Consider the following 17,072-nt stretch of genomic DNA (forward strand, 5'->3'; position numbering starts at 1 on the left):
GATTGGTTGCTGGAGACGCCTACCGCGCCGAGGGTGGGCGGGGCGCTTGAAGAGCGCCCCAGAGCAGTCGCGTGGCGGGCCGGTGATTGTAGTCAATCTGGCCGAATCCTCAACCGAGGTCGCTGGGGGTGGACTACATCTCCCGGGATGCTTTGCGGTCCCTCCACGGACGGTTGTGAATATGTATCAGAATGTTAATGATTAGCTGCTGCTAAATTTGGTCAAAGAAGTCACCTACACAGAGCGTGTTGTTAGAGCTGTTCTGAGCGGGTGTTTGGGCTGTTGGCTGCTTTCTTCCCCCTCTCTCACACACTTGTATATTATTTTGAGGTGGTGTTCGCAGAGTTTGAAAGGAGAGAGAATTAAAAAAAAAAAAGCCGCAAGCGTTTCACTCTCTTTTATTTTTATAATCCCCTTCAATTTGGGGTTAAAAAAAAAGACAAGAAAACAGGAAGGAAGAAAAATAAGGAAATGAGATGTGGTAAAAGAAGCTAAAAGGTGCCTTTTAAAAGATCGTTGCTGTGAAGTGAAAAAATCTCCAGAGAAACCAAAAAGCACCGCCGAGACCTCTTCCGAACCAAAGGAGTTTGTGTTTGCTTTTAGGAAAGAAGAGAGAGATCATTCATTCGGAGGAATAACAACCAATTAAAAGACAAATAAAAAAAAGTTTGGAGTGGGACGAGCGAGCGGGCGGGCGGCGCTGCCGGCGGGCGCTGGTGCGCGGAGCTCGCACTTTCCCGGCCCGGGGGAGCGGCGCGGCCGCGGCGCCGGGCTCGGCGGGCGCGCCTCGGCGGAGCGAACGTCGGAGCGTTGCCGCGGGAGACGCGCGCCGGACAATGCCCGCGGCGGGCCAGTGACGCCCGCGAGGAATGCCGAGCGGCCCGGCCGCCCGCACCCAGCCGCCGCCACCGCCGCAGCGCGTTCCTGCCGCCCGCGTCACGCGAGACCCGGCGGGGGCCGGGACCGCCCGAGCCGCCCCTCGGACCTGGCCGGCCGCCTCCGCCGCCGCCTCCTCCTCCTCCTCCTTCTCGGGGCCATTAAAGCCAATGAGCCGCGCGCCTCTGCCCAGCGCAGCCAACTAAATCGGTTTGGATGATTCGCGATCTGAGCAAGATGTACCCGCAGACCAGACACCCGGTGAGTGCGGGCGGCGGGGCGCGAGCTCGCCGAGCGCGGGGGGATTCCCCGCGTCGCCCCCTGCGCGCCGAGTTGTGTCTGGGGCCGGAGGGGCGGGGAGGGCGGCCCGCGCCCCGCGGCCCGCTCGGGGAGCCGCCCGCCGTCATCCCCCCTACCCCCCGGCGCGGTGGCACTCTCCTAGGGGGTGCGGAGAGGCAATTGAGTTGTAGCCATTTTCTTATTGTTGTCTTTGAAGCCCCTGGAAGCCGCGCCGAGCGGTTCGCCGTCCCCGCGACTCCTCTGGGGGAGGGGGGGGGTGGCGAGCGATGGAGGAGGCGCGACTCCGCGGCGGGGCGGGGAGGGCGCCCTCGGCGGCGGCGCGGCTGGTCCCGCTTGCGGCTCGAGAGTGCGGGGCGCCGGCCCCTCGCGCCGCGGGCCCCGGGGACGCGCGAGCGAGCCCGCCAGCTGGCCGCGGAGGGTGGCGGCTGCGTCCCCCCTCCCCCGACCTGACCGCGGCCAGACGCCATGGCTCGAGTCCCCCCGACGGGCCAGTTTCGATTCCGGGTGGGGAGGGAGTGGGCGCGGCGCGCCGGACGCCTGGTGGGGGCGTCTGCGGTGGGCGAGGGAGAGGAGCGGGGTTTCGAACCCGCAGGGTCCGGGGCGGGCCGGCGGACCCGGGGGCCCGGGGCCACCCCGAAACCGGCCCCTGGCGGGCTGTGCGGCGAGGCGGGGGTGGGGTGGGGGAGCTAGATGAGAGTTTTAATCGCTCTTTGCCTGCCTACGCGGTGACCCCCCCCACCCCCCGCTAGCGCCGCGTGGTGTGTTTTCTCCATCTCTGCCTCGCCTGTGATGTGGGCTAATTAAATATTTTATTGTTCTTTAGGCACCGCATCAGCCTGCTCAACCCTTTAAATTTACAATTTCCGAGTCCTGTGATCGGATTAAGGAAGAGTTTCAGTTTTTACAGGCTCAATACCACAGGTAACGATATTGACTTTAGCTGATCCTCCTGTTTGCTTAGCTCTTGTCTCCCCCCCCCCCTTCCGCCCCACATACACACACAAACACCCACCCCCCCCCTTGTTTTTTTGGCCGCCGCGGGGATGGTATTATCATTTTTACTTGTGGGCAGAAAGGGCAAGGCAAGGCCTCTTTTCCTTAGGCAGGTGTAAAGAAATTAAGCATTCTTCCCTTCTGTAAATAAATAAATAAAAAGGAGGCAGAACAATCGAAACTGGGGAGACTTGGAAAATGCTGAGGCCAAACTTTCGATATTGATTTATTGGGGCCAGGAGAATGGAAGGTTGGGAAGATTCTGGGGCCTTTTGACTTCCTTGGTTCTTTATTACTCCGGGCTTGATTCCGTCTCACTTTTTTCTGCCATTCCACTGAAATACCGAGAGCTGAGAGCCCTGGGAAGTCGCAAGTGAGCGATTTCATTACTTTTATGCTGAAAAAATGTTTTCTTCTTAGAGACGACCGTTGGACTTGGAGTGCCTTTGAAATATTTTTCTTTCACTGGCTTTCTAATGACGTGGAATTCTTTCTTAAATGCAAGAACCTAAGCAAGCCACTGAACCCGATCCACACTTTGCCCCTGGGTGGTGGTATTAAACTTGTCTCTGTTTTGGAGGGAACAAATAAGACATCATTCATAAGACATGCTTGATTCATATTTTCGTTAATCTCTTCGCGGAACATGAAAGAAAAAAAACCCCTTATGACATTTTGGGGGGACTTAAATTTGTGTTTGGGTGTGTAGACATTCTTGATGTTTATTTTCTTCTTCTTTTTTCATTAAATGAATTTAGTGAACGTTCGTTTCTCAATGCGGTTCTGGAATTAAATGGGCCAGAGGATTTTTTTCTTAAACAAAACCCCCGCTTTTGGTCCTTCTTGAAAGGGCAAGTCCAGGCTCCTTCCAGTCACCCCTTTCTCTCCTTCGGTAATGAGGGCGGTATTTAAGATACTTGATTTGGCGCTTTGTAGGTGATGATTTAGAGGAGGGAATGCGTGTTTACTTTTGAAGAACGTAAGTCAAGGTCTGCATTGTATTTAGATTTCATTATGTCTTGAACAGCCTGAAGCTGGAATGTGAGAAACTGGCCAGTGAGAAGACCGAGATGCAGCGGCATTATGTCATGGTAAGAAAACTGTGTCACAGATTCAAAGTGCCTATTAGTTTAGGATACCAAAAGCAAGGAAGGGTATGTTCAGATTGCTGGAGGCTGTAGGATAGATCCCAGTCACAGTGCCAGCGTAGTTGAGGTTGTGGGAATGTGACCATTAGCAACCTGTAATTCCAGGATGTTAGAACTTGCCTCTGACAACCGGCTTTGATTTCATTTTCAAAAAGTTCAGCTGTGTGGGGTATAATCCTCTGGGCTTTGTTTTTATAGATTGGAAAAAAAAAAAAAAACCCCAAAAAACAAACAAACAAACCCAAACCTCCTTTATGTTTTGTGTAGAGTCACAGGCAAAATGTTTCTCTGTTAGTGGTTTTCTTTGTTGTTTTATTGTTCTTGTTCCAAACAATCTTAACCAGTTTGTCCGTACACAGTTATATTTTTAATGTTTCATTTCTCTTAGAGAATGACAGATACCCAGACACCAGACACCTTTTCAAATTTTTCCCGCTTTTTAGGTTACTAGTTTGTGTGTCTTTGCATGTGTTTTGTGTGTTTTCAATTTCTGTGGTGTTCCATTGGTTTGAGGAGTGTTGTCGGCCCCTGTATAACTGATTTGTTCTGCCAGAATTTCTGTAATGACAGTTACGTTACACGTCCAAAAAAGAAAAAAAAAAAAAAATCAGATCTGCTTTCTCAGAAGTCTTACCAAGCATGTTTTTATGCTTGTTCATAAAGGCTTCAGAGTAACTCATTCATTTCCTATCAAGCCCTTTTCCTTTGAATGTATGAACATGAGCAGTACACTAAAAATGAGAGAACTCTGAAGTAGCATCACGTTTCTGAACAGTTCTTTCAAAGCGTCAGCGTTTGTAGGAGACTCTTGCCATTAACTTGCCCGCTGTGCCTAGGAATTAGAGTCCATATGGTACCAAATTTTCATCAGACCTTTTTGATGCATCTGTTTGTGATGTATAAAGAGAACTGGCGATGTTAAGAATGCTATGTGTGAACTTGATTTTTGTGAGTTATTTTCCTAGAGTCTGTGTCTTAGGGTGGCTTCTAGTTTTTCAGCTAAGTGTTCCTCTTTAGCAGCATAAGTATTATGGTTATTTTGGTTTAGGTGAGGCTTTTACGTTTGTTTTAAACACAGTTGGAGCATTGGGAACAAACTAGGGAGACCAATGAAAAGCACGAAATTAATTGCTTTCCCTTCTTTGACAGTATTATGAGATGTCCTATGGGTTGAATATAGAAATGCACAAGCAGGTAAGTTACTTCTTTATACCATTTGAAATGACAGTAATACTGTATACTTTAGAAAGAAAATTGTATGTTTCGCAATTTTATTCTGCACGTTTTTGTGGCTGTCTGTATTTTAAAAGACTGTACGGGAAACAATGCTATCTTTTCAGGTGTGGTTCCCCATCCTTTTTGCATATTCCCCTAATTTTAATCATTTAAAAACATGACTTAAAGTGTCTGAATTCATGTTAAACTTTGTACACTTTCAAAGGCAGGATGCTAAATTTTAAAATAGGTTTTGTTTTTCTTTTGAAAGAGTTGATGTGTGTATTTCAGGCATTGCAAACTTGTCCTAGGAGAGGGCTTTTCTTAGCGAATATTAAAAAGAAAACTGTAAATTGTGTGGAACCTTCCTTGGCTTGGTGTGAAAGAATGGATAGAGGGTGAGCTGGGAGGATCAAAATGAAATCTGTAGCGCTACAAAAGAAATTGATGTAAAATAAAATCCTTGTACCAGTCCCCCGAGGCTACTTAGTTGGGTCTTACTAGGAATTGTAACTGTACTTCCAAAATTTGTGCAGTAAATTGAGCCAGATAGGAGGTTGTGATCAGGTTCAACACCACTGAGTCTTCAAATCTAGTAATTAGTTCAGCCAAAAAACAAAACAAAACAAAACAAAAACCATAATGATTAGTCAGAAAGTGTTGAGAGGTATGACTCAAACAGCTTTTTTTTTTTTTTTTTTAAATGCAGGCAACTGAATTAAATGGTTTGGTTTAAATTTTCTAGATAGAAAAATAGCATATATGTAAAAAATATTGTTTGGCAGCAATAATTTATTTTTACTGATCTCCTGGTGAAAGTGCTTCAGGTCTGTTTCATCAGCTACTTTAGAATAGGTGTGTATGTGTTTACCTGCTGGGAAAAGATGAGGGAAAACTTAATGCTCTTCATTGCTTGTTGATGCTCGTGGTAGATGTCCTTATTTTCTAAGTTTATAACCTATAAAATGGTCACATATTATTAGGCTTTTAGTACTTACGGATTCCTTTCTGGATATAATCACATACTTACAGGTAGTAGATATTTAAAAGATGCGTGTTTTAAAAAAGCCATCAGATAGACAGTATTTGAAAACAGAAAGTTGGAAAAAGGGAGTTGTTACTTAAGCTGAAGACTTGATTTCAGGTACTTTTGTTTTTATCATATGCTGTTTACGTATGTCAGTATTAACACAATATAGTTTGCTGCGTATTAAAATATCCCCTCCAAAAAATCCATCAAGCTTATGGATGGACTCCTCTTAGCTGTACCTTACAGGAGTAAATTATATGAGAGAGATTGTTTGTTAATTATGCTCATTACGTGTCATTTTAGGTCTGGATCTTGTACATGTCTTTTTTTTTTTTTTTTTTTGTCCTCACCCCACCATCCCAGGATTAATTAGTGTCTTTTTAAAGATTGAACCAGATGATTAATGTTCCTTTATTTCTCCTCCTGTGTCTTATTTACCATAACACTTAGTTTCCAGATCTCTTTATACATAACATTTACAGTTCTGAGAGACCCAGAGCTTGTATTTGATTGTATGCATTTCTGTGGCGAGGGGGGGATTGTGTGTAAGATCCCTTAATTTTACACATTTTGTACCTCCGTAATTCTGTCATCCTCTTGTCCAGGTGGCCTCACATGCCGTCCATTTAAAATTGAGAATGGAGTACATTTTCCCTTTTTTTTTTTTCCCCTTGCTTTTAAAATTCAATCATATCAAGAATCCTGAGGGCAGTTTATCACATTATGAAATACAGACAGCCCTGCAAACCACCTACTTATTATATTTTCTTTCTTTCCCCCCTTAAGCACAGAGGCATATCTGTCTTTATTTGTTTTCCTAGGCAGACAGCCTTGGTTCCTCTTGGCCTCTCTTCCAGATGCACTCGCTGGATACCCTCGTAATGGAAAGCAGCAATAATGCAGGGAAGTTGCCCTGCGGCATAATTGGGCCTAGTTCTCAAGATCGGGTTAGGCTTATTCACTTATTAGATTTGTGTCTCTGAAGGGTTCAAGAGTAGGAGTCCCCGGAGTCCTTGGAAGTACCCTAGTAATTGGTGGCCCTGATATTTGAAACCTTTGTGTATTTTTTGGTTAACGCTCCTGTTCTTCTTGGCTGCTGCCAGCCACAGAGTATTTATTTTTAGAGAAATTTTTCATTGGAACAGAAAATGATGGCTGTGATGGAGTCATGACTCTGTGACTTAGCAAATTGATAAAAGGATAAAAGCATAGAGCGGTGACAGACAGGGTGGGGGTCTGGTATTATGGCCCCTCCCCTTTCTGTATGATGTTCGTCGTCAGTCACCCTGTGTTGATTCTGATAGAAGACTATAGAGTGAAATCTATGGGGAATTTGTCATTCTGAAATGAAAGCTAATGTAATTAGTACCAATTAAAGTACATTTAGTAAATTGGATTTAATCTTAATTAAGCCTGCATAATGTTGCCAATTTTTAACAATTATGTTTGAGAACATAATTAATTTAAATTTTGGTAACTGAGTAAATAGCATTAGTCTGGTAGAATTAGTTGATTTTTTTTTTTTTTTAAAGGAGAACTGGGTGACATGACATGGAATTAGAGCATAAAATATGAATCTAATTTCTGCGACTCTTTAGTAGGATCGATAGAGCTGAGCCAAGGAAACTGGAAACAAACCCAGAAAAGTTAGAATGGAGCATTGTAGGCCATAATGTGAATTAATGCTTCACCACTGTCTCAAGTTCCAGCATGAACACGAAGATGACAAATGGGACATAGTTAGAAATGGCACATGTTTTACTGTGATGTCTGCATAATGGAATTTTTTTAAATGAAAGAACATTGGCCTGTGTTCCCTAAGGATTTCCCAGTGAGGTTTTTGGGTTTTGTGTTTATTTTTTGGGGTGGATGGGACAGTTGGCTCACGGTTTACTTGTTACTATTTTTGATGATTTTTTTTTTTTTTAAGTTTTATTTATTTTGAGAAAGAGACAGCACGAATGGGGGAGGGCCAGTGAGAGGGGGAGAGAGAGAATGCCAAGCAGGCTCTGAGCTGCCAGCACAGAGCTCCATGTGGAGCTTGAACCCACGAAACCATGGTGAGATCATGACCTGAGCCGAAACCTAGAGTCGGACAGTCAACTGACTGAGCCACCCAGGCACCCCATTGATTGTTCCTCTTTATAAATGCAGTGTGGCTTCTAAATGGGTCAGTGACCGTGGGCACAGCAGGGTGATGCATGCAGTTGATAACATTGCTAAATGCTGCTCATTCTCATCCTTCACCTGTAATGCCGTAATTAAAGAAGACCTCCCTGATGTAATCTGACAGCAGCAGTTACCTCTTTAAAAAGTGAATATTGGATGTTGATTAGGAACAGTAGGTATGTGAATTCCACCGAGAGGAGCTGCGAACGGAGATGAATATACCACGTTTTGAGGACATCTTGTGACTTTCTCATAGTCAGTCTTCTGTAATCTGAAGGTCTTTTTGCTTCTAAAAAAACTTAGCTTAGTATTTGAATTTTAGAATTAGAAAAGTTTGGAAATCTACAACACTTAGAACCTAAAAAAGTAAATACTGTGCTCTCAATATACACGTTTGTGTGTTTCTGTGCATGTGTGTATATGTGTGTGTGTATTTTTATATATAAATATAATTATTATTTTTTAATCAGAGCAGGAGAATTCCTGTTTCACTCCAAGCCATGTAAATTTTATTATGAGACTTGGGCCACAACCATTTGAGTGCTGCTAAAATATTAATTGAATAGAAATGAAAGGGCCTTGCCAACTGATAGGATATCATAATCATAGCCTCTCTGGTCGATGGTAAATGATGATAAATGACATTAGGAACCTTTTAGCAAACTGTAATAACTACAAGGAGGGAAGCAGTATGGATTTGCATTATATCTGATACCCTCTAGTACCAAGTGGATTGCCAATACTGCTTGTTTAGCATTTTCTAAGGGCAATAGGATATTGATTTCTGACTTACAAGGAACAGCTCTATTTTCACCATTGAAAAGTATTGCAGGTTGTTAAGAAGAAATTGACTTGAAGAGGCCGACTGCTGCCCATCATGGAGCAAATAAAGCAAAACTGCCGAAGCATGGTGGAGCAGCGAGACGGGCCCTCAGCAATTTGTTGCTATTAATTTACCATGCTCGACAGCAAATCAATCGGCATCTACTTCATCTGCTGGAGAAAATGCTGTCCAGGGCAGATAAAAGGCTCGGCATGGTACAGAGAATAGACTGGATTGGCCAAAAGGAGGCTGCAGTTAATGTGTAAATAAGTGAAATCAAGGCCACTGTTGCAGAGGAAGCTGTTGTTAATTAGGTTGGTGCTTTTTCGCGAACTATTTGAGAAAGTAGCCCAGGATTTGAGGAATAAAAAGAGATTTATTGAGGTTGAAGTAATATATGACTGGCATCACATTCCAGCCTTGAGTGGTCTTGATGCGAGGGTGCAGTAAATTTATTTGGGAACAGTGCTTGCGATGGAGGTCCATTTGTTTAAAGTTCTGCTTAGAGCAGCTTTGCCATAAGAAAAGTATTTTTTAAAAATATTCCTAGTTTCTTACACAGCTTTTGTCTTGGACAATAAGCGCTTGGATTAGGAGGATTAGGTGCACGAATAGGTGTTTGAGAATGTAGGCAAAAATGTGTCTTGTCTTCCCGCACAGTGACTAGTTATTTTTTCCAGAAATGAATGATCGAACTCTTGTATACTAATGAAAGTGAACTATTACGAAAGGTGGGATGTTCTAGCTGAAAGGAATAAGCCGATGAAAATTTTACTGGCAGAGCTTTCTTTTGCTGTATCAACATTAGGGTAATAGTCTAGAGGTTGGTGAATAGTGGGTGGACACTACGGCGCTGGAAAATCTCAAAAGAGATTACAAGTGAGATTTCGATGATGGTGCAGAAAACCTCCAGATACAATTAGAAGAGCATGTGCTTGCTCGGGTGGGGGAGGGGCTTCTTGTGATTTTGTGTGTGTTTTTCATCGAGGCTTAAAGCCACCTCTTCTAGTGCAGGGTTACCGAGCCTTCAGTGATACTTCGGTAATACTTTGCAATTAATATTAAGCAGATGGTGGTGTTTTCTTACCCCTTGCCTGTCTGATCTGGACATTTTGGGATAAGGACCCAACTTCAGCCCTACTTAGTAAATCTAGATGTCTGTAGATTTTAAATTATGTATTTTTTTCCAAAACTCGGAGAGGATCTAGCATTAGGACAGTTGATACAAGCGGCAGTGCCTTGGGCAGGACCCAGTAAGCTGTCACTTTACTTCTCACAGGGCTTTGAAGAGAAGCAGATGTATGAGGAGGAAATTTAACCTGTCAGGGTAGGTGCATAATGAGGGGTGTTTTCTGAATGGTGTGGGTTCCCCCTTTTTCTTTTCTCATCTTCTCATGTGTTGAGTTCTGAATTTTCTCTTTTTTGAGGTCTTCTAGAGTATCTGAAGATTGTTCACCTGAAGTAGTGAGCGTTGAGTGGAATTGGGATTTCCTCTCAATGGAAGTGAACGTTTTTTATGTATCCGGCATAGGCACTTATCTGGGCACACTGCCAGAATTCTTTATTCTCACAATGATCCTAAGAAAGGGATTATGTCCAATCAAAGGGTGATTAAACAGGATGAGATCTGCACAAGGTGATGTAGTTATTAGGTAGTGGATTCAGAACTAAAGATGAATTTACCTGGGAGGATGTTTCTTGGGAGATAGGTCTGCCCTGGGTTGGCAGGCCCTGATAGGTCAGGCCCCCGGGTCCTTCTGGGAATGGAGAGCGCCTGGGAGACTGGTGTAGCCTGGGGTTTGTCCTTAAGTCACTGAACTTCTGGGCTCATGCCCAGAGCCCCTGGAGCGTCCTTCAGACTCTGTCAGTGGGTGAGGGGGTGAGGGTCTCTTTCGCTTGGAATCTCCCATGGATGGAGCAAGGAGAGCTGCCTGCTTATCAAGACTGAGTTTGCTTCCTCCGTGGGCAACCTATTTCTCATTTGTTTACAGACTTGTTCTTCCATTTAACTTTTATCTTTTCCTTGTGGCTTCTAAAACTATGCCTGAAGACAAGGGGCTGTTTTTTAATCACCATCTTGTGGGTTTTTGAAGGGGAAAATGGGGAGGGGAAAATGTGATGTTTTGTGGCCTCTTTGTAGTTCAGAAAGAGGCTCTTAGATGCAGGAAATCACATACAACTCAAAACTTTTAAATGAAGGTAAATATTTTGCTTTTACTGGTGAGAGATTTTCTTTAGAGCATTCAAACAAAGGGATATTTCCTTCTCACTGCCCCTTAATCCCTCCTGGATATTGATTTTATTTTTTGTTTTTCTGGGCAGAGTTCTTTGTGACCTAAGTAATAATACCTTTGAGCTGGGTTGAACTATCTCATGCCTTGAGGTGATGTTGCAGCCTTAGTGAAGTCAGACCCTGCTGGCGGCGGCCATTGTGCTCACACCTCGGTTCCACCTTTTCTCTCCTAGAATTTTTACTTTTTTTTTTTTCTTTTTGTGTTATGGAGTAGGTAAAGTACGTTGGGAATTAGATGTTTAAAACGTGGACTTAGAAAAGTTATTTGTGGGCTTTATTTATTTATTTTTGGTCTGTTTTTTAACGAGGACATTTTCACTACCTTTGACGTGACTGGGTAGTCTGGCTTATTACGTCAGGATGGCAGGAAGGTATTTGACGGCCATGGAGCCAGTGAAGGGGATGTGATTTTTAGAAGGTACTTTGGCTCGATCCCCTTTCACACCTCCCCTTAAAAAGCCCCAGCACACCAGCAAGGGAGGCACATCCAGTAGTCTTGTGGTTGGGTTATCACTTTTGTGAACTGGGCTACTGGAGAAGAGCAGGAGACAGCGTGTGGGGTGGGGGGGGGGGGGGAGCAACTCTGTAAATCAGAGTGTTTACACTGATAAGGACAGTTTGTGAGGCTTAGGACTTGACTCGTTCCAAGTGTACTGCAGACCAAATTCATGAAATTAATATTGCTCTACTTTAAGTGAGAAGGGCTTTGCGGGTTTTTGACTTTGCCTCAGTAACAGCTGTCGGTGGTAGTTGCTTTATATCTGTAAAGAGGGACTTAGCCAGCATTCATCAACACAAATTTATATACTCTATTTTCATTGGAATTGACCCAGTGTTTGTGCCAGGCCCTTGCTGGTTCTCTACCACCCGGCCAAAACTTTCTCCGGAGGGCTTCATTGTGTTGCCTGTGCTCCATCCAGCAGGTGGATGAAGGGCAAGGTGTGGGTTTTTTAACTGGACTGTCAGAGAAGCGAAAGACGATGCTCCTGAATGCCCCTTAGGGACTCAGTGTTCTGGTGAGTTGTGTCCCTTGGTCATTATTTTTGAGGACTTTGTTCACAGGTACTTCAGGATTTGTGTTGCGAAGGGAGCGTCTCCCATTTCTCGGAAAGAAAGCGTGGCTGCACTCCCAGCTCGGGACGCCGGCTCTGGCTGTGGTCTGGGTGGCCGCGGTGTACCTGGGACCCCTGCGGGGACCCGGCCTGGGCAGCGGCCCTGGCAGGGAGAGGTTGCGGAGGGGAAGATGGGTATCTGCTTCCTGATTTCTTAGCAAGCTTATTCCACTTAGCAGTATTCTAATTAGGACACTGCTCTTATTTTCGCTCTGTATTCTGCGTCTCTGGGTTTGTGGATGATTTTGGTTAAGGAATTTGAAAATACAAGGAAATATAACTGGAAAGAATAGTAATTGTAGAAATTATGAGCACTAGTACCCCATAACACTCTCTCTTTACAGAGAGCTTAAGGCATTTTATATGTTCTCCTTAATCTTCCTGATGTTCCTGTAAAGCAAGTAGCAAGCTTTGGATCCGTGTATTTATTTAAATAGCTTCTGTCAGTGGAGTACTCGACAGTTTGCCAAGCAGTGTCATTCCGCTGGCCTCCTTGAACAGATGACACTAAGGCTTAAGGGCTTAAGAGACTAGCCCAGTGTCACAGTACAGGAGGATCAGCACGCGGGCGGGGAGCCTAGGGTTCACGGAGGTCGGTGAACATGCCTGAGGTCGCATAGCGAGAGTAACTGGCAGAAAAGGAAGTAGGTTTCTTGACTTCCCTTCCAGGGCTCCCTTCACTGACCGTGCCGTTTCCAGACAACAGATAGTGTGCTGTTCCTGTGACGTTCTTGGCTGTATGCAGCGGGAAGAGCTCGGGAATGCTGTTGGCTCCAGGGGGTGTTAGGGGTCCTCTCGAGCTAGAGATCTGATCTGGGCGTTTGTGTGTGAGTACAGAGCCTTTCTCTTTTCTTCTCTACCCTTCCAGTGCTTGGGCCTTGCCCAAAGGGAGGCTTACCATCGCAGATTAAAGTATGAAGCCCAGATCCACTTTTAGCAAAGTGCTTAATAAAACTGGCTTTTCCTGCATTCTTCAAATATGCTATGCACACACACTGTACTTGATACAGCCTTGTTTCTCGCCAGGGTCCCCTGTCCCACTAGCATGTAAGCTTCATGGGAACAGTGTGTTTATTCTCCGTGGTGTCCCTGGTACTGAGAACTGTGCCTGTCACACAGAAGGTGCTCAAGAAATATCTGGTGACAAGGGAATGCTCACATTCAGATTGAGTTAGCCGAGAATATGTGTGATCTCCTATTTTTAAGGCCTAATAGTTAGGTTGCAGGATAACAAAAAGTGGAGTTTCCAAGCCTAGTTAGGCCTGTGGTGCCTACTTGTTAAGTTCGTGGAAAAAATGACAGACGGAAAGGGAAGTAAAAGCGGCCTAGCTCGGCGTGCCCTTCGGGAGCGAGTTAGGATAAAGTAGAATATATGTATTTCAGCATGTGGAATCTGCCTTTTTAAAGATGAAAACATGAATGCGTCCCAGCTGAATCTAAAATTCAGTTTGAACATCACTATATCACTAGTCAGTGTTAATCTGGAGAATCCTTTTTACTATTAATAAGTCTGTGCACATGTGGTTTGAATGAGTGTGGGGAGATACGGGTCTGAACCATACTGTGGTGTGCTTAGCTAACTACCCTCCAAGTCCGTAAAAATGCCAGTGTCTAGTTCTTTTCCAGGGACAAGGAACTTTAAAGATATGTTAGTTTTTTATCAGTGGAGATGGTATAGTGTTACTGAAAGAGTCACGATTGTAACAGTGATTTTAGAGAGCTTATTGCGTGAATAATATTTCACTTAATCTCACAATAATCTTATGAGATTATAGTATATTATTATTTCCATTTTATATATGAAGAGTCTGAGATACAGAAATCAAGTAACTTCTTGAGATCAACCAACCAGTGAAATAGGTCCTGGGTTTGGCTCCGTTTTCAGATCATTGGTATAATAGATATTTCTGCCATATTCCAAACGCTGGGTTTGGAATACTCTTATTACCAGCATTCTCTCCTCTCTTGCTCTCTTTCTCCCCCCGCCCCAATACTTGACCCACTCAGGGGGTTCAGGTTCTAGTTCTCACCTTACCAGTGACCATCTGTGTGATACTGCTGAGTACCTTAACTTCTCAGGACCACACTTTTCTCAGTTTCAATTAGTAGAAAACAACATTGAGATCCCTTTTAGCTCCTCTGGTCTAAAATGACCCTTTGGTTTTGGTTTGTTATTTTCTGTGACCGTATGACTAGAAATTGAGATTTACTATCACTTCTTTTTAGTCTTAGCAAGTCTCTTTAAACATCTATTCTCTGAATTTGTTTGTTTGTTTTAGCCCAAAATTAACCTGATGAGACTAGGAGTCGGAATGAATATTTTTTTTTTTTAATTTTTTTTTTTTCAACGTTTATTTATTTTTGGGACAGAGAGAGACAGAGCATGAACGGGGGAGGGGCAGAGAGAGAGGGAGACACAGAATCGGAAACAGGCTCCAGGCTCTGAGCCATCAGCCCAGAGCCTGACGCGGGGCTCGAACTCACGGACCGCGAGATCGTGACCTGGCTGAAGTCGGACGCTTAACCGACTGCGCCACCCAGGCGCCCCCGGAATGAATATTTAAATTTATATAGTACTTTATATATTTTACAAGGTACTTTCTCATCCATTATTTAAGTCAGTAATGTTTGCTAAAGCGTTTTCCCTATCCTGTGGATGAATAAAATGAGATGCAAAAGTCAAATGATTAAGTCCCACATTTAATTAGTGGATTGGTCAGAATTCACTGATTCATGTAATATTACTATTACACATAATATAAAAGTATGTAATACCAGTGCTTTTTTTTTAAGTTTATTTATTTTGAGAGAGAGTATGAGCAGGGCATACTCTCTGCAGGAGGGGCAGAGAGAGAGAGGGAGAGAGAGATTCCCAGTAGGCTCCACACTGTCAGCGTGGAGCCCGACACCTGGCTCGACCTCATGAACTGTGTGATGGTGACCTGAGCCAAAATCAGGAGTCAGACGTTTAACTGACTGAGTCACCTGGGTGCTCCGACAATTTTTTTTTTTTTTTTTTTTGTGAACACATGCACTGGGCTAGTGAATCAGTCGGTTCATCTTTATTGCAGATTTTCATTGCTGGTTCATGGACTGATGACCACAGGCCTATTGATTTTTTTTGTACTTCTAACTATGAAGTCTCTAGGACAGGGACGGTACCTTTTACAACCACATGGGAGTGTCCAGAGAACTAATGCATTGAGAGCCAGCCTGGGGTGAGAATGGGATGGAGAGTCCTTGACTGGGTTTTAAAGGATCCACATGGTCCTTGAACTTCTTTGCAGAAGTTTTTCTGTTGGAGAAGAGTCCATAAGCACCCACCGATCCAGTGAGGAAACCCAGACACAAATGAAAGAGTTTGAGAACTACTCTCTGGAGCAGTGGTCTCAAACTGGGGCAGTTCCTTTTTCCCAAGGACGTTTTTGGCCGTGTCTGCAGGTGTTTCTGGTTGTCACAACTTAGGGGCGCTGTTGGCGTGGGATGGCTAGAGGCCAAGAGTCAGCCTTACCTGGCTCCCCTAGTTACTTCAGTCAGTTTGAGAGAACGTGTCAAGCCGTGCTTATCTTTTCAGATTTTCTTGTGATGACAAGCACAGTAGGGGTGGTCGTAGGCTCTTATTTCAGGTTCTGAATGGGGATATTACATGGTCTTCTGTAAACCACTCTCTTTTCTTTTCTCTTAGAAGGAGGCTTTTTCATTGGGACTGTTGGGCTAGTCGAAGTTTATTGGCTTTAGGTGAGGCCCATTTGTCCTGACTACCCATTGAGGGCCCCAGAATTAGTGTTAGTCCTTTCGCAGGGAATAGTTTTGTCCTTTGTGAGCCCGTGTTTGTCCATGCTGAACGTTGTCGGTCACTTCAGCCATTCTCTTGGACGGTCGTCTGGTTGGTACCAAGATGTAGATGATGGACTGGAACCACTTGAGAACTGAGCACGATACCTTGGCTTGATCTGTGCCAGTTCAGGGATCAGGGCAGATCTTGCTGGAAAATAGCCCTTCCTTCTACCCTTTGACTTCGTCTCCTGCTGAGGTCAAAGGGCATTATCTTGTCTTTGTCTAGTCCTGCTCACATTGTAATAAACAAAACGGAACCCTGAGTTTTCTCAGTAGCCTATGAGTCCCGAACTGGATTTGTTTTATTTTTGAATGCATCGGCACTGGTCAGTGGGACAAAGTTTTACTTTGGGCTTACTTCTCCCCCTGCTCCATATTCCGTTGAGCTGTGCTGTGAATGTGGGTGACTGTTTTAAAGGCTTTTGATTTCTTGGGACGTAGAATTGTTTTGGAGTGTGGCTTATTACCACTAAGTACATCTACATCGGTTAACCTCAAAAAAATATAGTTAACCTAAAGTGGCCAATAAAAAACATGGTGGCAGTTCCACAGTTTTACTTGCTTGAATATTTTTTGGCTAACTTGGAGAACACAGAATCCTTGTTTGGGCTTCTTAATGGAGAAATTGTGCCCTGCAAAATTCCAGAATGTCCTTCTTAAGCTTTTACCTTTATGTAGGTTCCGGGAATGTGGAGGTGACAGTTTGGCAGCTCTGTGTCCTTGTGAGCCTTTCCTTCCATTTACAAGGTGGCAGATTTAGGAGAGGCTGGGTCAGGCATAATACATTTATGTACAAAGACCTGGCTTTTTAGTATGGCTGTGTATTTCCAAATGCTCATAGATGGCTCGTAGTTGGGACCTATTGTAACCAGATCTAAGCAGAACTGATAGGATTTTCTTATAATCGAAGCAAGAATTCAGAATATTTTGCATCAATTTTGGATGCATATAGAAAACATTCTGGTAAGATCTTTGTTGCTTTTGGGTTGTTAGATGGTATTCATGCCAGCTTCCCCACTTAGATTTATACTTCCCACTTTTTTCTTTGATTCAGGCGTATCTTGGAGGTATTGTCAGGTTTAGTTCCAGACCATCACTGTAAAGCAAATACTGAAATCAAGTCAAATGAATTTTTTGGTTTCCCAGTGCATATAAAAATTAGGCTCCTATTATACTGTAGTCTATTAAGTGTGCAGTAGCATTATGTCTGAAAAAACCATGCACATACTTACATTGAAAAATACCTTTGGTAAAAAATGCTAGCCATCATCTGTGT

General features: G+C 44.0%; 1 protein-coding gene across 12 annotated transcripts in view; it reads left to right on the top strand.

The window, feature by feature from the left end:
* Positions 1–208: 208 nt before the first annotated feature.
* TLE4 (TLE family member 4, transcriptional corepressor) overlaps positions 209–17,072 on the top strand; it is a 142,051-nt gene continuing 125,187 nt past the window's right edge. For 7 of the 12 annotated variants that reach the window (XM_023243373.2, XM_023243374.2, XM_023243381.2 and 4 more), the window contains exons 1-4: positions 209–1,137; positions 2,000–2,097; positions 3,197–3,260; positions 4,467–4,511. In XM_023243373.2, coding sequence (XP_023099141.1) covers positions 1,093–1,137; positions 2,000–2,097; positions 3,197–3,260; positions 4,467–4,511 — 252 coding nt within the window. In that variant the 5' untranslated portion in view covers positions 209–1,092. Of the gene's footprint in view, positions 1,138–1,528; positions 1,681–1,999; positions 2,098–3,196; positions 3,261–4,466; positions 4,512–17,072 lie in introns of those variants that run through there. The other 5 variants (XM_023243376.2, XM_023243377.2, XM_023243383.2 and 2 more) reach the window with 1 other exon arrangement.

This window comes from Felis catus, chromosome D4 (genome assembly GCF_018350175.1).
Source record: "Felis catus isolate Fca126 chromosome D4, F.catus_Fca126_mat1.0, whole genome shotgun sequence".
In the NCBI taxonomy this organism is placed as follows: Eukaryota; Metazoa; Chordata; class Mammalia; order Carnivora; family Felidae; genus Felis; species Felis catus.